Source organism: Rhinatrema bivittatum, chromosome 2 (genome assembly GCF_901001135.1).
Source record: "Rhinatrema bivittatum chromosome 2, aRhiBiv1.1, whole genome shotgun sequence".
NCBI lineage: Eukaryota > Metazoa > Chordata > Amphibia > Gymnophiona > Rhinatrematidae > Rhinatrema > Rhinatrema bivittatum.
This window is the reverse complement of record NC_042616.1, coordinates 43,790,750-43,811,184: the sequence shown is the minus strand read 5'-3', so window position 1 is coordinate 43,811,184 and position 20,435 is coordinate 43,790,750. Positions and strand designations below refer to the sequence as shown.

General features: G+C 45.4%; 1 protein-coding gene across 1 annotated transcript in view; it reads left to right on the top strand.

The window, feature by feature from the left end:
- The first annotated feature begins 8 nt into the window (after positions 1-8).
- Positions 9-20,435, top strand: part of LOC115085959 (gastrula zinc finger protein XlCGF26.1-like) — a 30,398-nt gene continuing 9,971 nt past the window's right edge. Inside the window, exons 1-2 of the mRNA XM_029592534.1 lie at positions 9-168; positions 12,799-12,925. Of these exons, the coding sequence (XP_029448394.1) occupies positions 145-168; positions 12,799-12,925 (151 nt within the window). The 5' untranslated portion in view covers positions 9-144. The remainder of the gene's footprint in view (positions 169-12,798; positions 12,926-20,435) is intronic.

Here is a 20,435-nt window from a genome sequence, read left to right as displayed (position 1 = left end):
AGAGACTTTCTCTCCTGCACCCTTCCCGTTGGAATTCCCTCTCTCCCCCAGCACTGCAAGAGGCAAACGCTCAGCTCTTCCCCAGCCAGAGAAAGAGCCCCCAATTCATCTCTAATCCTGAAAGCAGCACAAGCAGAGAGGAAAATGCCTGCAGGAGCTTCTGCTCAGGTAGGAGATTGCCCCCCCCCCCCCCCCGACTTCCTGCCCTCTCTTTACAAACCTGAGTGTGTGAGAAATATCATCAGGGAGAGCTGTTAGGAGACGTGGTGACAGCCTTCAGCTGAGTCCCTTCACCCATTACAGTGTCCGGTTACTGACACTGTGCAAAAAGGGGAAAAACTGGACTTATCTGGTCCAAAACCTGTAGCTTTCTAACCGAGGACACTACAGTGTCAGTCCTGGGGTGTAGAAAATGTACTTTGGGACACCCTGGTTATGCTTGGGAACATTTGAATTATGGTCACAGCCAGATTCTCTAGCACAGTGGCTCTCAACCTTTTTTCTATCACATGTGTCACACATGTGAGCACCTGAGAGATGCTCACATGTGGGACACTGATTACATGACCATCATGGGACTAAATATAAGCATAGGCTCTGCTTCCACAGGTATTCCCAGCTTCCTAAAAATGGGTGCAGAGCAGAACTAAGACATTTCCCTGTACAACTCACCATACAAAAAAAGATTATCTGATCATGGTGTCATCTCAATAAAAACATCACAAACTTCCTCTACAATATAAAACCTGGAAAAAACCCCAAACCCCTACTCGGTAGATGTCTATCAAACCTGCCATACTGCAGCAGCACTAACTCCAAGAAATGAAACAGCAATAGCCCTACCCATGAAAAGACAGCAGTTCACCACCAATGTAATATAATATTGAGAAAATACAACAAATAAGGCTGATACAAATCCCTACTTGCTAGTAAAGTACCTCATCTCAGTCACAAACACAGTAAAGAACACAGACAGACCTGACTTTACTAAATATAGAATAAAAGAACACAAATTACAAATGTGGAAACAAAAACTGCAATGGAAATCCCAAAATGCCACTCTGCATTCAGTGCAAAACTGGAGAACTAAAAACAGAAATATATTTCCTCTTGCACTAAGTATAGTTCAAAGAGAGAAGAAATGCAGATTCCCAAAACTGACGTATTATGGCTATTATACCCAATCACTCCATGCAGCCATCAGCCCTCACTTCCCCAATTACTCAATCATCCCTTCACATCCTCATATCCCTGTCCAACATTCCCGACATTCCCCACCCCCGCATTATCTTCCCTATGCTCCTTCTCTCCCCTGCACAATACTCACATCCTTCCCTACCCAGAATACATCTGACCACCTCTTTCCCACTGCAAATTTGATAACCTCACTTGTTGTTATCCTTTCCAGATCATTTATATATATATTGAAAAGCACCAGTCCAAGTACAGATCCCTGAGGCACTGCACTGTTTGCCCTTTTCCACTGAGAAAATTGACCATTAAATCCTACTCTTTGTTTCCTGTATTTTAACCAGTTTGTAATCCACGAAAGGACATTGCCTCCTATTCCATGATTTTTTAGTTTTCTTAGAAGCCTCTCATGAGGGACTTTGTCAAATGCCTTCTGAAAATCCAAATATACTACATCTACTGGTTAACCTTTATCCACATGTTTATTAACCCCTTCAAAAAAATGAAGAGATTTGTTAGGCAAGGCTTCCCTTGGGTAAATCCATGTTGACTGTGTTCCATTAAACCATGTCTTTCTACATGCTCTACGATTTTGATCTTGAGAATAGTTTCCACTATTTTACCTGGCACTGAAGTCAGGTTCACTGGTCTATAGTTACCCAGATCGCCCCTGGAGTCTTTTTTAAATATTGGGGTTACATTGGCCACCCTCCAGTCTTCAGGTACAATGGATGATTTTAATGATAGGTTACAAATTTTAACTAATAGATCAGAAATTTCATTTTTTAGTTTCTTCGGTACCCTAGGATGCATACCATCCGGTCCAGGTGATTTGCTACTCTTTAGTTTGCCAATCTAGCCTACTACATCTTCCAGGTTCATAGTGATTTCGTTCAGTTCGTCTGACTCATCACCCCTGAAAACCATCTCCGGAACTGGTATCTCCCCAACATCCTCATTAGTAAACACGGAAGCAAAGAATTCATTTAGTCTTTCTGCAATGGCCTTATCTTCCCTAAGAGCCCCTTTAACCCCTCTGTCATCTAATTGTCCAACCGACTCCCTCACAGGTTTCTTGCTTCGGATATATTTTAAAAAGTTTTTATTATGAGTTTTTGCCTCTATGGCCAATTTCAATTCAAATTCTCTCTTCGCTTGTCCTATCGATGTTTTACACTTAACTTGACAATGCTTATGTTTTATCCTATTTTCTTCAGATGGAGCTTTCTTCCAATTTTTGAAGGATGTTTTTTTGGCTAAAATAGCCTCTTTCACCTCACCTTTTAACCATGACTGTAATTGTTTTGCCTTCCTTCCACCTTTCTTAATGTGTGGAATACATATGGACTGCGCCTCTAGGATTGTATTTTTAAACAATGTCCAAGCCTGTTGAACACTTTTTGTTGTGTTCCGTGGCTGCAGACGACCGAGACTGCGTCCCCCTACCTGACCTGGACCGGCGGGCCGCCGCCGCAGCATCAGGTGGGTCGCGGGAGGCTGAGGCCTGTGGTCTCCGCACGCCGGCGCGAGTGTCCGCGATGGTCGCCAGGCTTGGGAGCCGTCCCTGCTCCTTCCTCGCGGCGTCGGGCGGTTTCCCCTGCAGGCCGGGAATCCAAGATGGCCGCCGCCATCTTTAGGTGCGAGGCCAGGCCTCCTCACTAGATTTAAAGGGACCTGGTCTCTTTAACTATATACAGCTGTTTTCAATGAGCCAGAGCAGAGGAAGTATAAAAGGAGGCTTCCTCTGCTCATTCCTTGGCATGTGGCGCAGTGCCTACGTTGAAGAGACTGTGATCAGAAGCTCATGGGTTCAAGACCCACTCTCGGCGCCTCCAAGAATTGATTCCATGTTCTTGGGTCCTAGCCCACACTTCCTTGAACTTAAGAACACTTGTTTCCAAGCTTGGGGCTTCAAGCTCCCCCTTCAAGAATTCCTACAACATCTGCAAGACTGATAGATCCAAGAATGTCTCACTGCCTTGTTCAAGCTGCTGATTGCCCCGGACCTCACTCCTGTCGATTGGCTGTCCTCGACCGTCTGTCCAGGACTTCATGTTCCCGCCGATGGCCGGAGACGTGGCCTGGTAGGATGAAGATCGAGCACTGCCACGTCACTTTCGGGTTAGTTGAGTCTGTTTGTTTCGGTGAGTCTTCTTGTGTTTCGGACCCATGCTTCTTGGCTCCTGTCTCATCTTAGTGATTCCTGGTTCCTGACTTCGGACTGGCAAGCAGTGATTCCTGGTGAGTGACTTCGGACTGGCAAGCGGCGATCCTTTGGTGCGTGACCTCGGACTGGTAGGCAACGACCCTCTGGTACTTGATCTCTGACTTCTTCTGGACCATCGTCTCCAAGGGCCCACCTAAGTCCCAGCGGCCCGGGTCCCTACGGGCTCCTCCCGGGGGGGCTGTGGGCTTCCAGTGGCGAAGACTCAGTTGCCTCCTCGACGTCACGACACCTAGTCTGCCTCCATAGCCAGCTCAGTCTCTAGTGCCGAGGGTCAGCCGGTCGCATCTTCTGTCCTGCCTCGCCACCCGACGAGAGAACCTACGGATCCACCTCCTAAGCTATACCATCCTCCTGTCGGCCCAAGGGTTCACAAGCCTGAGCATAACACTTTTAACCTTTGCAGCTGCACCTTTCAGTTTTTATCTAACTATTTTCCTCATTTTATCAGTTTCCCTTTTGAAAGTTTAGTGTTAGAGCAGTAGATTTACTTATTGTCCCCCTTCCAGTTATTAGTTTAAATTTAATCATGTTATGATCACTGTTGCCAAGTGGCCCCACCACCGTTACCTCTCTCACTAAATCCTGCGTTCCACTAAGAATTAAATCTAAAATAGCTCCCTCTCTTGTTGGTTCCTGAACCAATTGCTCCATGAAGCAGTCATTTATTACATCCAGGAACTTTATGTCTCTAGCAAGTCCTGATGTTACATTTACCCAGTCAATATTGGGGTAATTGAAATCTCCCATTATTATTGCACTGCCAAATAGGTTAGCTTCCCTGATTTCTCTTAGCATTTCATCATCTGTCTGACCATTTTGTCCAGGTGGACGGTAGTATACTGCTATCACTATACTCTTACCCAACAACATGGGATTTCTACCCATATAGATTCTACTGAGTATTTAGTCTCTTGTATGATCTTTATCCTGTTGGACTCTATACCCTCCTGGACATAAAGTGCCACATCCCCACCAAGCTGATCCTCTCTATCTTTGCGATATAACATCTCCGGGGTTCCAGGCGTTTTCGTCCCTACACAAGGACGAACTTTCAGCGGTCTTGGCTTTTCAGTAGGTCTCAGTCCTTTTGTCCCCGACAGCCCAAAACAGGAGCGGTCTCGGGTGGCAGAACTTCCCAAGCCACCCAATCAATGAAGGTTTGCCGACCCATCTTCAAGAACAGGACATCTCTCTCTCTCTTTTATTGGAGGTGGGTCGAGAGGCGGAGGATGAATTCCTATTTCGCTGGGGCAGGGGGAGCTCTGGGCCAGCGGGGGACCGGGAAGTGTAGTGACACACCTGTGTGTGTTTCGGGTAATACTAGTGTGTCGCGACACACCGGTTGAGAACCGCTGTCCTAGATGCTATCCTACAACATCTGAAAAGAGGGTGATCACTGATCCCCTCCTAAGTTAGTCCACCTCCAAGCTGAGGAGGCCTGATCTCAACTCCCCAGAAGAAAGTAATCTTGAGGGGGGGAGTGCAGAAGCATTCGTTCCTATGGTTTTTTTTGGCAAGCTAGACTGAGCCTGCCCTTGTAATCTTTGTGCATCTTGCCTTCCTCCCAATCTCCTTTGGTGGAAGGACACCATCGAGAACCTGGACTCCTCGACCAGAAATATTAAACCTTTCGCAGCCTGACCTCGCAGAGGCACCAGACTCTACACTTTGCTATGGTCCGCCTTCGCACCACCAGCGGCCATGACACCTGGCATTGACTATCCTCCTCCTTATATAGTCTGCTTCTCTTAACCGAGAAGTCATGGCTCTTCTGGGGAAGAATTAATTTGGCTACGTTGAAAAATGCACCCTTTCGTGCAGATGCCAGTTATGGTCTTCCCAGAACATTTGAACCCATTGGTTCCTGTTTTCCCTTTCTGACCTAAGAATTTACTTGTCTAAGACTTAATGAAGTTAACCCAAAACACTTATGACAGTGCATTACCTGACCCTTAGTAGGGCAAAGGCTATTTCTGCCAAAGCTTACACTTCCAGGTCTGCAGCGTGTCAGCTCCAGGCACCTCATATGTAGGATGCTTATGTTGGCACTATGAATTACTGCTCAGTTCTGCAGGAGAACTCCATCATAGCTTGAATCTGACTGTTTTCCCAGAGGGTGTGAGAGCTAATCATTCTCTCAGTTTGCTCTCAGACATTAAGGATACACTACTGGCTACTACTTCCTAGGCTGCCTACTTTGAGTTAGAATCCAATACTTTGGAATTCTAGACCATCAGGGAAATTCTAGACGGTTGGCTCTTGCCCTCTGGTTGGGCCCAGCCGCCTTGGTTCTCCACTAGGATTCCCATTTATGCTTCTGCTACTTCTGACCATATCCTCCTTCAATGTATATGGCTCATTCTAAGGGTGTAATTGCAGGAGGGCCAGTTGTGAGGACTGCTCTATTCTGAAGCTTGGGAATATTGGTTAGTATTTGAGATTTTGATCCATGAGCATAGGGCTTCCCCTGAGCCCTATACTAATGTCTGGGCATATGGTTTTCATCAACTGACGCACTTGAGGCATCACTTTCTGGATCCGAACTTCCGGTAGGAAAGCTCTGTCCTGTCCCATGTTGAACCAGACCCCAGATACTCCAACGACTGGGATGGCTGAAGATTGCTCTTGGTCAGGTTCACCACCCAACCGAGCTCCTGCAATAAGGAGATTACCTTGTGTGTCACCAGGTGGCTCTCTGCCTGAGACTTGGTTCAAATCTGCCAGTCATCTAAATACGGGTGCACCAGGATTCCTTCTTTTTGCAAGGCCATCGCTACAACCACCGTAACCTTGGAAAATGTTCCAGGAGCGATGGCTAGACCAAAAGGCAGCACCCAAAACTGATAATGGCGCCCCAACACTGCAAAGCATAGAAAGCATTGGTGTTCCAGTTGGATGGGAATATGAAGGTAGGCCTCTGACAGATCCAAGGAGGTCAGAAATTCCCCTGACTGCACCACCATATCACAGAGTGTAAGGTTTCCATGCGAAAATGAGTCACCTTCAAATGACGGTTGACCTTCTTGAGATCCAGGATGGGACAAATGGAGCCCTCCTTAAGAACATAAGAAATTGCCATGCTGGGTCAGACCAAGGGTCCATCAAGCCCAGCATCCTGTTTCCAACAGAGGCCAAACCAGGCCACAAGAACCTGACAATTACCCAAATACTAAGAAGATCCCATGCTACTGATGCAATTAATAGCAGTGGCTATTCCCTAAGTAAACTTGATTAATAGCCGTTAATGGACTTCTCCAAAAACTTCTCCAAACCTTTTTTGAACCCAGCTTCACTAACTGCACTAACAACATCCTCTGGCAACAAATTCCAGAGCTTTATTGTGAGTTGAGTGAAAAAGAATTTTCTCCGATTAGTCTTAAATGTGCTACTTGCTAACTTCATGGAATGCCCCCTAGTCCTTCTATTATTCGAAAGTGTAAATAACCGAGTCACATCTACTCGTTCAAGACCTCTCATGATCTTAAAGATCTCTATCATATCCCCCCTCAACCGTCTCTTCTCCAAGCTGAACAGTCCTAACCTCTTCAGCCTTTCCTCATAGGGGAGCTGTTCCATCCCCTTTATCATTTTGGTTGCGCTTCTCTGTACTTTCTCCATTGCAACTATATCTTTTTTGAGATGCGGCGACCAGAATTGTACACAGTATTCAAGGTGTGGTCTCACCATGGAGCGATATAGAGGCATTATGATATTTTCCGTTCTATTAACCATCCCTTCCTAATAATTCCTAACATTCTGTTTGCTTTTTTGACTGCTGCAGCACACTGAGCCGACGATTTTAAAGTGTTATCCACTATGAAACCTAGATCTTTTTCCTGGGTGGTAGCTCCTAATATGGAACCTAACATCGTGTAACTACAGCAAGGGTTATTTTTCCCTATATGCAACACCTTGCACTTGTCCACATTAAATTTCATCTGCCATTTGGATGTCCAATCTTCCAGTCTTGCAAGGTCCTCCTGTAATGTATCACAGTCCGCTTGTGATTTAACTACTCTGAATAATTTTTGTATCATACGCAAATTTGATAACCTCACTCGTTGTATTCCTTTCCAGATCATTTATAAATATATTGAAAAGCACCGGTCCAAGTACAGATCCCTGAGGCACTCCACTGTTTTCCCTTTTCCACTGAGAAAATTGTCCATTTAATCCTACTCTCTGTTTCCTGTTTTTTAACCAGTTTGTAATCCACAAAAGGACATCGCCTCCTATCCCATGACTTTTTAGTTTTCGTAGAAGCCTCTCATGAGGGACTTTGTCAAACACCTTCTGAAAATCTGGGCACAGCAAACTAAATGGAATATCGCCCATTGCTTTCTTGAGACGTGGACACCAGAAACACAGTCCACAGTTTGAGAAGCCTTTGACGTGTAAACTTCACTGCCTGCTTCTTCTTCAGGGAGTGGCAAGGGGACACCATGAACATGTCCTGAGGAATACTGCGAAATTGCAGTGCATGCCCTTCTCGTGTCACTTCCAGGGCCCCCGCTGGTCCAGAGCTCCCCCTACCCCAGCAAAATAGGAATTCATCCTCCGCCTGGGCTTAAAATGCTGATAGCCCCGGCGGAATGCAGCAGGAGAGCTGGAAACAGCGGCACCAGCATGGTCTCTTCTTCCCTCCCACCCCTGTGGTCTGGAAGAGGAAGTGTAATGCAGTAGCCGCGGGCGCGGGAAGAAGAGACCATGCTAGTGCTAGCAGAGTGGCCCGAAGAAGAAAGGCGCGGCCTTAAGAATGAGCAGCACGGCACAGAACACAAGAGGAGCAACGTCAGCCCCCGCAGCCGATGGGAGTCCTTTCTCGAGGCCGTGAGGACTGGAAGTGGAGGAGGCTGCTACTGCCACTAATTAGGTGGGGGGAGAGAGTGAGCAAGTGTGCATGCATATGTGTTTGAGATCCTCTGTGTGTGTGTGTGATTGAAAACCTGTTTGTGTAAAAGAGAATATGTGTATGTGATTGAGATCCTTTGTGTGTGAGAGAGATAGCATGAATGTAAGTGTATGACTAAGAACCTGTATGTGTAAGTAAGAGATATGTGTATGTATGATTAACAGCATGTGAGAGAGTATGTGATCGAGAGCCTGTGTGTGAGAGAGTATGTGATCGAGAGCCTGTGTGAAAGTGAGAGAGAGCGAGCCTGTTTGTAAGTGGGTGAATGAGAGTCTGTGTGTGAGTGAAAGACACAGCATGTATGTAAGTGTATGACTGAGAACCTGTATGTGTAAGTGAGAGAGATCATGTGTATGTATGATTAACAGCATGTGTGTTTGTGTGTGACTAAGAGCCTGTGTAGGTGAGAGAGTATGTGATCGAGAGCCTGTGTGTAAGTGAGAGAGAGAGAGCCTGTTTGTAAGAGGGTGAATGAGAGTCTGTGTGTGTGAGTGAAAGGCACAGCATGCATGTAAGTGTGTGATTGAAAGTGTGTATGTGTGAAAAGACAGCATGTGTGTAAATGTGTGATTAAGAGCGTATGTAAGTGAGAGAGAAAAAGCATGTGTAAATGTGCGTGATTGAGAGCCAGTGTGAGAGAGAGAGCAAGAGAGAGGAGAAAGTTGCAAGCAAACCATTCCTCCTCCTGCTAACTCAAAACAATCTCAGGGCACCTGGATATCAAATGTTCCCAGGTATGCAGAGCAAAGCATTTTTTTATCATTATTTTTCATTATTGGATCTTTGTGCCTGCTATTTGGAAATATTTTATTGGTCTCTAGAAAGTTTTGGTATGAGTTTTTAATTATTGGATCTTTCATTCATCAGCTGGTTTTACTGCTATTGATTTTATATTTCTTGATTTGTTATATGACACTGGTGATGTTTCTCTTTTTCCTTTGTTACACTGCATACAGTCTCTCTGGCTTGTTGCGGTTTCCAGTTCAGTTTTGGTCTGCATGTTTCTATTTATACTTTATGGTCTCTTTACTCTTTGTTAGGTGAGGATCTGAACGTGTGACTGAGGTGAGGTATTTTGCTGGCGTGTAGTTTCTGTGTAGGGCTCTATAGCAGCCTGGCTTGGTCCGTTTTCCTAATAGGAGGAGTATTGGAGTTTTACGGCCTGGTGTAATATTTTCAGTTTTGCCTTGTAAGTTTGAGTGCTGCAAATTGGCGCTGTTTTGGTATGGGATGTTTATGCAATTTCTGTTCAGATAGAGTACTTATCTTTCCCTTGTGTCATTCTTAACAATAAAAATAATACTGGGCCTTTATTTTTTATTTTCGCCATGAATTGTACTGAGCAGTGTGTCACACATGTGAGCGTGGCCTGTCAGGTGTTTCACGATGGGAAAAAGGTTGAGAACCACTGATCTAGGAGATGATGATGGAAATCCATCTCTGTGGTGCCTTAGAACATTTTAAAGGAAACAGTATCAGGTTGCCCAATGTGAGGCCTTTGTTTCAAGAATAGTGGTTTCTCATAAATCAAGAGATTTCGTTGCTGGGCTTTAGGAAACTGAAGGTCAAAGTCACAAGTGGGAGCTCAGAGTACTAGAGATGCACAAGGCTCTGAGGTGATAGTGAGAAGTCACAAGGGGTACAAGAAAGCAGGCAGTCCTGGGTGTCTGCTGCAGGGGCCCATGGAGGGCAAGGGGGCCTCTAGTGAAGCAATTGCGGGAACCGGTATATTGAAGGCAAAGCTGACACACCGAGGGCCTAAAGCACTCTCTGTGCAGTGCCAGGCATCATCCTGGGCATAGTATAAACTAATAGACTCAGCAGATATCTGCAGGGCAAATGCAGAAATACCCTTGTATGCATTTACAGAACATTTGAGGCTGAGCCTTCAGGAAAAGGGCACAATTACCTCGGGAATCCTAGAAGCAGGTCTACATTACTCCCACCCAGGATTGGTACAGCTATGTACCACTTGTACAGACTGGTCTTGCAGGACGATCAGGAAGGTTCAGTTAGCTTCTTACCTGCTAATTGGCTTTCCTGGAGTCCTGACAGACCAGTCTATAGCCCCACCCTGGGAAGAGAATGGGGTTGAAAAAAAAAAGCTGGGTAGGAATCCTTCACCAAGAACCTTGAAACGTGTGTAACTACTAGGCTTCATTGACCATCATAATAGGTTTCATCGTATAGCATGGTTTCACTTTCACACTCCACCTTATGTTTAATCATTGGTCAATATTAGTGTATTATTTTTGTTATATTCTTTTGCAAAAGCTTCTCCAATAGTGATACCACTAGTAATATGCACTTTTTCTGCTGATTTCCGCTGATACCGGAAATGCACGTCTCTAAGTCTTCATGTTGAAAATCAAACATTGACCACGGGAAATGATTTAGCCCTTGAAAAAGGATTGTTTCGTAATCCGAAACACGGCTCTGTGTTGGGCAGTTTTATGAAGAATCTTAATAAAATGTACCTTTCGCATTAAGACATCATTGTCTGCAGCCGAACTTAAAAGATTACATCTTTTCCTGGGGGTCCTGCCAGACCAGTCTGCACAAGTGAGTTTATCCTCTGGCCAGCAGGAGGAGGCAGAGCCCAAAATGCTGCCTCGGCTCCTCAGTACCCTATGCCAAAGCTAAAAACACCCAAAGACAGTTGTTAGTTTTGGTGTCCAAATCCCCATCATAACCAAAACCTGATCCCATCACCAATGTTCACTCCCTGGAAAAGATGTGTTCAGTCTTTTAAGTTCGGCTGCAGACAATGATGTCTTAATGCGAAAGGTACATTTTATTAAGATTCTTCAAAACAGACAGGCAGTCTTAACCATACAAGGCTGAGAGAATACAGTTCATTTACGATGACAGCACCGCCGGTGCCCCGACAGGGGCCGTGTTTTGCAACGACCGCATCGGGAGCGACAGAAATAGACTGCACCGGTCTTCAAAGCAATATTGCAAACAGTCTGTAAATAAACAAAGGAAATGCTGTAAAAGCAGTGGAAACTAAAGGCAAACCCCCTAAAAATGTCCCAAAGGTTCAGAAAGACCTACCTATAAACAAGCGTAACCTGCGCCTGGGACTGCCAGATTGGATGCCGGCAGACTAGTTAAAAGCACCCAAGCGCACGAAAATGTGAACCAATCAAGAGCGGGATGCCCATGTACAACCTGATGCCGGGTTAGATGAAACGTCATAAAGAATAAGCAATTCGAGGAGAGAGAGGCAGTTAAAGGAAAGTAAAAAAAAAAAACCAAAGAAAAAAGACGAATGTCCTAAAAAGACAGACCGTTCGATTTTATTTATTGAGCCCCGAGGGGGGGCAGAGGGACCCCCAATTCAAAAATCCGATGCTGTTCCCGACGTAGGGGGAGTTGAGAAATCACCCCCATGGGGAAAAGGCTGTAGAATTTCAATGGCAAAAAAACCTCCAATCAGAGATCAGATGTTGGTGTTGGTGCAACCCATGCGATCCCAGATGGGCCTCGCTCTTCGATTAGCGTCTACACCAGCCAAGGGTCAAAGATTCCTCTTTTCATTTTCCTACTTGTCTTACCCACAGAGATAAGCGGTGACACGAACCACCCCACTGGAGTTACACTCAGAGAAATGTTTAAGGAGGGTGCTGTTTATGGTTTTGAGGGTGCAAGAAGAGAGAAAGAGATTCGGGTAAGGGACTCGCTTGTTCTTACCTGCTATAGCCCCCACTACAGGCAGGTTACCTTGGGTGCTTCCTTCCTCCAGCAGACTTGGAGAGATTTGTATTAAATGACATTGGGCAGTCTTAACTCCACATTCAATTTTCAATGAACAACCTTGTTTTTTGCTTTTCGGAGAGGCAAAAAAACCTCCGGGACATACTTGTGAATTCCGATCTTCATGTCCCTTTCTATCTTCTTGCACCCTCAAAACCATAAACAGTACCCTCCTTAAACATTTCTCTGATTGTAACTCTAGTGGGGGCAGTGCAGCAGCGCCGTCCCGCGGCCACCAATGCAATAGTTTTTAAGAAGGTCCCTGGTGTTCCACAGCAATGTGGCCAGGCTTGGTCAAAGCCAATGGCAAGGGCCACGTTTTGTGGCTCTTACCACGGCTGCAGAATCGTGGGAGACCAGGGGGCCCTGGTTTTAATTATTTTCTTCATAAACGTTATTCCCAGTGCTGTGCAAATACATTTAATAGAAGGTCCTATCTCTGAAGAAAATTGCAAGCTAAACAGACAGCACAAAAGAGAGAGTTTGGGGCATTTCATTCATAAAGAAAATGGTTGTGACCAGGTGAATGGAGGGTTAAGGTTTAAATGCAGCCTCAAAATGAATACTAACTCTGTAATCTTACCATGACTCCCTGTGACTTACTAACACATGGAAAACTCTCCCCCTGCCCGGCTGAGCCCCAGTGCTGGGAGGTCTCCTGACGGACGAGATGCAGAAGGGGCTGAGTGTGGAAGGGTTTGTGTTTCAGGTCCCAGTAACCTTCGAGGACATCGCCGTCTATTTCTCCCAGGAGGAGTGGGAGGATTTAGAAGAACAGCAGAAGAAGCTTTACAAGGATGTGATGATGGAGAATTATCAGACCCTCATCTCTCTGGGTAAGGGAGAATTTTACGTTTTTGTTAGAAGCCCTGGGATAATCACGTAAAGGACAATTTTGAGTTTGAATGATTTGGTAAAAACATAGAGAAAGTGAAAGAGTGCTACAGTTGGTTCCCTTTAGCTCTAAACTTGCAGCAGAGCCATTGTTTGCAGCGCGTGCGCAGAGCCGATGCACTGCACTTACCGACGTCCTGTGGCGGGCAATACGAGATGCACAAAGACGCGAGCAAGATGGCGCTGCCGGGGCCTAGCATGCGGTGTGCAGACCAAGCTTAAAGCGGGGCCTAGCCCACCGGGGAGGGCCGCTCGTAAGCCCACTTCCCTGTGCCCCAATGGGATTGGGAACAATGTCAATACGCGCGCCGAGCAAAGAGACCACAGGAAATCTTACTGAAACCCCTCTTCTCTGAAGGTAAATCTTCTTCCTTCCTTTTTTTTTTTTTTTTTAAATTACCTGGGCTCAGTGCTTACCGGCTGAGTACAGAGACGGTCTCCAGCTGCGGGGGGGGGGAAAGAGCTTTGCCCATCACCACCACACTCGGCTTCCTGTACCCACTGTCTTTCAGCTGCTTCAGCAACAAAGTCCATGCCGGGAACCGGCTCTCGGACCAAGGCTCACCTCTGAGGGATCTCAGAAATCACCTCAGGAATCCCCAACCGAGGGAGGGACCTTTAGGTATCACTGCAGGAGAGTGGGGCTCGATCTTTTCTCCAGTTTAAAAGTAGAATTTCTTCTTCCAAAAGGTACAGCGATCCCCATAGGGAAAGCATGTCCACATCTGCTGGAGACGGAGAGATACTGAAGGGCTGAGGTCACTGCAGGGGTGTATCTAGGGTGAAGTCAGCTTTGAAACCTGACTCCGTCTCCATCTGCTGGCAGGGGAACATAAACCGACTGGTCCTGAGCCCATCTGGCTGCATGCTAGGAAAACATGCAACAGAATTACTATGACTAAGGAGTAAAAAGTAACACGTGGCTATCTCAGTGGATGTATTTATTTATCTGACATCCATTCTACCCTTCCTATAACCCCCTGACACAGCCCCATGTGACATCCATTCTACCCTCACTATAACCCTCTGACACAGCCGCATGTGACATCCATTCTACCCTCACTATAACCCCCTGACACAGCCCCGTGTGACATCCATTCTACCCTCACTATAACCCCCTGACACAGCCCCGTGTGACATCCATTCTACCCTCACTATAACCCACTGACACAGCCCCATGTGACATCCATTCTACCCTCACTATAACCCCCACTGACACAGCCCCATGTGACATCCATTCTACCCTCACTATAACCCTCTGACACAGCCCCATGTGACATCCATTCTACCCTCACTATAACCCCGACACAGCCCCATGTGACATCCATTCTTCCCTCACTATAACCCCCTGACACAGCCCCGTGTGACATCCATTCTACCCTCACTATAACCCCCACTGACACAGCCCCATGTGACATCCATTCTTCCCTCACTATAACCCCCTGACACAGCCCCGTGTGACATCCATTCTACCCTCACTATAACCCCCACTGACACAGCCCCGTGTGACATCCATTCTACCCTCACTATAACCCGACACAGCCCCGTGTGACATCCATTCTCCCCTCACTATAACCCACTGACACAGCCCCATGTGACATCCATTCTACCCTCACTATAACCCCTGACACAGCCCCGTGTGACATCCATTCCACCCTCACTATAACCCCCCGACACAGCCCTGTGTGACATCCATTCTACCCTCACTATAACCCCGACACTGGCCCATGTGACATCCATTCTACCCTCACTATAACCCCCTGACACAGCCCCGTGTGGCATCCATTCTACCCTCACTATAACCCCCTGACACAGCCCCATGTGGCATCCATTCTACCCTCATTATAACCCCCTGACACAGCACCGTGTGACATCCATTCTCCCCTCACTATAACCCCCTGACACAGCCCCGTGAGACATCCATTCTACCCTCACTATAACCCCTGACACAGCCCCGTGTGACATCCATTCTACTCTCACTATAACCCCCCGACACAGCCCTGTGTGACATCCATTCTACCCTCACTATAACCTCCTGACACAGCCCCATGTGACATCCATTCTCCCCTCACTATAACCCCCACTGACACAGCCCCGTGTGACATCCATTCTACCCTCACTATAACCCCCTGATACAGCCCCGTGTGATATCCATTCTACCCTCACTATAACCCCACTGACACAGCCCCGTGTGACATCCATTCTACCCTCACTATAACCCACTGACACAGCCCCGTGTGATATCCATTCTACCCTCACTATAACCCCACTGACACAGCCCCGTGTGACATCCATTCTACCCTCACTATAACCCCTGACACAGCCCCGTGTGACATCCATTCTACCCTCACTATAACCCCGACACAGCCCCGTGTGACATCCATTCTACCCTCACTATAACCCCCTGATACAGCCCCGTGTGACGTCCATTCTACCCTCACTATAACCCCCTGATACAGCCCCGTGTGATATCCATTCTACCCTCACTATAACCCCACTGACACAGCCCCGTGTGACATCCATTCTACCCTCACTATAACCCCACTGACACAGCCCATGTGACATCCATTCTACCCTCACTATAACCCCCACTGACACAGCCCCGTGTGCCATCCATTCTACCCTCACTATAACCCCCACTGACACAGCCCCGTGTGCCATCCATTCTACCCTCACTATAACCCCCACTGACACAGCCCCGTGTGACATCCATTCTACCCTCACTATAACCCCCTGACACAGCCCCATGTGACATCCATTCTACCCTCATTATAACCCCCGATACATGTGACTTTTCAGTGGGTTATAGTGAGGGTAGAAAGGAGAGGGGTGTATCTTGTATCCTCAGGCTGGGGATCATGTCTGACATAAAAAGGGATTGTAACGGTGTATATGACCCAATAGAATGAGATTTGCCGCCCAAAAAATGTTGTATTGCTTCGTTTTTCCATTTCTGAGAGGAGAGTTGTTGATTTTTTGCTAGTTTTAATGTTTTTGTTTCTTTAATTACTAAACTAAAATAAACATTACCCCCATCCAGGCAAACAAAAAAAACAAACCAAACAGAGCCTCCTGAAGTCCCTTCCAGACCTTTGCTGCCGCTGCTTCCTGGGGTCTTCCAGGGCATCCCGGGCCCCTCCAATCCCCCCTGCAAATCAGCTAGGGTTGGGACCAATTTAGAAAATCATCCACATTCAACCTCCTTCAAATTGAATAACATTTTGTGTGGATGTTCGCTAGGGCCTCAAACAGAACTATGCAAGATTTTTCGGCTGGATCTCTATTGGTTGAAGAGCTGGAGGCAGCTGAATGAAGGCCACTCTTAGAGCACCGTGCTCGGTGCAACACAAAACGGCCACTGTGTCCGGGCATTGCAGCCAAACAACCCCTGGTAAGGGCCTGAAATGTTGTGGAGTATTTAGGGATGTGCAATCGGTTTTCCCGAATTAGGCAATGTCAGCAATATTGCCTAATTTGGAATGGTTCGGGAGAACCGAAAAACAATTGAATTTTTTCCGAAATTTCGGAAAAAAAATTCAGTTTTGAGTTAGCGCGCGCTAACTCCCGATAGCGCACGAACATGAAAATCAGGGCCCCCGAAAAAAAAATGAATAGTGGGAGGCCCACCGAAACGAAGCCTGACATGAAATTTTTACCCGAAGCACATCTCTAATTATTACAGCCTCTGGTGCTAAGTTCCTATGCAAAGTTTGGAACCTAATATGAGCTTACAACTCTTTTTTTTATGACCCGCAAACTACATGAAAAATTTTACAAAACAAATCTACTTTGACTCCTCATTGCTCCTGATGTGTATTTCAATTCAGGCCGTAACTGGATCAGTAATCATGGCCCATGACGTACATCTAGGATCTTCACTAGGAGGCTTTGCGGCCAACTGGAAGCAAAGATATAGTTACATAAAGACATGATGTCACCTTTTTATGCAAATTTTTGCCATTTTTTGGGTGCAAATATTTCTACTGTGTAGTTTTTAATTTTTTTTCTTTCTAGTGCACCTTTTTTGGTACAAAAGTCACCCTGTTTCGTCTTGGACCCAGCCTCGCTTTGGTCAGAATCACAGTCCCAAAGACAAGCATCGTTTGCATGCGTGACTGCAGTATATTAAAAAGAGCCACCTTTGGCACCCAACTGTGAAACATGCAAATGAGACAGAGATGTGACATTTTACAAAGCTGCTCAGTTTACTGTGCTTACCACACTTTTAGCTTTTGACACATATTTGTTTAGACATATTTTCATAAATTAGTCATCAAAATCAGTGCAAAACTTTGTATGCTGATTAGTTACCTTGCATTGGTCAGTGGTGGCTGAGCCACAGCCAATTCAGCAAAATTGACAACCCAATCGCCTAGGGGGCCACTCCAGACAGCCAGACAAGGTACCAGCCACAGGATTCCAAGCTTTTATTTAAGCACAAAACAAGAAAAGGCAAGACCCTACATACGAGAATTGCTTAAACTGCAGATTTCACAGAAATTCACTTAAGTCTTTTTTCCTGCCTTGCAGATGCTTTTGAATGTCCCATCAATGCATGACAAAGTGGCTTGTGAAGAAATGGACTGCCTGCCTGATGAAGATATTATGGGTGCATCAAGGGTAGCAATAATGTACTATTCTGGAACCCAACAGGGGTCTCTATGGGGGGCGGCCAGTAAAATGACCTGGCAGGACCTTGGGGGGTGCAAGAAATTAACCAAGACATCACGTTCCTCAATTGAGACTTCGCCTATATGGCCAATCCACCAGAAATGATCATAGATGCAAGCGAAATACTGACCAGGCTGGAAGCTGGATCCTTGAAGGGCAGGGAAAATGTTCATGTCTTAGAACACTTGCAAAGAATGAGGTGACGTCATTCGACATTTTGCTAATGCAAATTTTAGTTGCGTCAGTGGTCTTGAATTGATGATTTTCCCTTGTGCCAGCAACTGTATGACCTTTGCTAAACCTCTCATCCTGAACAGGTCTGATTGCTTCAATGTCCTCCTTTGGGTCAAAGAAAAGTTTGATACCACAAAGAGCACAAAAATGTCACAGACCAAGTCATGTTCCCAAAATCTCTGCCATAATATATTTATATTTATATAAATATATATAAATAAAGTGAGAGAAAGAGAGAATGAGAAGAGTAGAAAAGAATAATAAGAGAGAAGAGATGAGAGAGAAGAATGAGAGAAGATATAGATAATAGAATAGGAGAAGATAATAGATAGAAAAAAGATAGAGATATGAATATAGATAATAGAGAAAGAAATAATAGATAGATATAATATATATATATATAATATATTATATATATATATATATATAATATATATAATAATAATATATATAATATATAAAATATAATTTATATAAATATATATAAATAAATAAATTTATATATATAAATATATATAAATATATATGATTATATATTTATCTTTCTCTAACTGTTTCTTAGTTTAAATTCTGTACTGTCTTCCATTGCCCAGGTTTTACGCTCCCTGTTTAATGTAACTTTACTTTCTACCTTGATGTTAATTGGTTTCCCCTCAGTTACATTGTAAACCGGTACGATAAGACCTAGTCTTGAGCATCGGTATAGTAAAAGAAATTAAATAAATAAAATAAATAAATAAATAACACACTGCCATCATGACATTACCATAGTTCCTTGTGAAGGTGATGCCTTTACATGAATTAAATAACACGGTACAATAAAATGCCCATTTTGAGAGGTCATTTTATAAAAGTACGTTGAAGCAAGATGTGTCATAAGCACAACAGGCTTCACCCCACAGCACAATTTCACATCTCTAGCTCATTTGCGTGTTACACTGCAGGGCGTCAAAGATGCCTCTTTTTAACATAGCACACCCACTCACGCAAATGACGCATATCATTGGGGCCTTAATTCTGACCAATGCAAGATCGGGGCCAAAATGAAACAGGGTGGCTTTTCTAGAAAAAGAAGATGCTCTTTCAAACACTTTGAAGTGCCGAAAAGCGGGATATAAAAATCTAAATAAATAAATACATGTAAAAACTGCACAGCAGAGATATTTGCACCTGAAAATTGGCAAACAATGTGCATAAAAAAGTGACATTGTGTCTTTATATCTTTGCTTCCAGTTGCCTGTAAAGCCTCTTCATGCAAATCTTATATGTAATATGCTATGGGCCATGACTAATGGTCCAGTCAGGAGCAATGAGGCGTCAAAGTAGGCCTTACATTTCTTTTGTAACATTTTTCACATACATTGTGGGCCCATGAAAAGGGAGGCAAGCTCACGTTATGTTCCAACCTTTGCGCTGGGACTTTCCACCAGGGGTTGTATTAATCCACAACTTTTCAGGCCCCTGAGAGGTGTTGTCAGGCTGCAGCACCTGGATAAAAATGGCCATTTTAGGTTGCGCGGAGCATGGTACTCAGAGGTGACCTCCATTCAACTGCTTCTAGCTCTCCAACCAATGGAGATGCAGGTGAAAAATTTAGTATGGTTTTGTTTGAGACCCTAGAGAACACCCGTGCAAAAATTTAGTTTGATTTGGAGGAGGTTGAGCGTGGACCCCTGGTCCGCTTGATATGGAATGACCCGCTGGAGACGTCACTGGCCCTCATTTACCCCTTCTGCGGGGTCTTCCAGTGATCCCCACTTCTGCCTGGCCTGCCAGCGTCTCTTTAAAAATGGCGCTGGCCAGTTCTGAGACTGGCACCAAGTGTGAGGTCAAAATGGTGCTGGTCTCAGGGTCATCCAGTTTCATTTTCTTGTATAGTCATACAAACATACGAGGAAATGGTACAAGCCAGCCTGGAGACCAGCGTCATTTTGATGTTTGCATTTGGTGGCAGTCTCAGAGGCCAGATGTGCCATTTCTAAAGTAACTTTGATGGGGTCAGAGTGACTGGGGATTGTCCCTTCCTTCCTGGAAGACTCCCCTATAGGAGGGGTAAATGGGAGCTAGGCAGGTCCATTTGTAGGTGGCTGTGGGGGTGGGGATTTGGAGGGGCCCAGGCAGGTCTTGGCTGGGCTTGGCTTAGTGCAGCTGGGTAGGCCAGACCAATATTTATAAGTGAGAGGTGTAAAGGCCCAGAGAGGCCATGGGAGACCCCCAAGAGGTGGTGGTGGTAGAGATCTGGGAAGGCCATTTTTTTATAAAATGTTTTGAAACAAACTGAAAATGCCTGAAAATGTATAGCTTTTTTGGGGCAAGGCTATTTCGGTTCATTCTATTCAGAATGAAATGGAGAAAAAAAATAGCCTTTAGGCCTATCCAGTCTGTCCAGTTTACTTCTTGGTGCAATGCTTTGCGCTTCAGTGGATCTCTAGCATTCCCTCATCTCTTCACAACGAAAGATCCTCTGTACTTATCCCAGGCATTCCTTACTTCTCGTACATTTTGGCCTCCTCCAGCTCCCTTGAGAGGAGAGCAGTAATCAGTAGA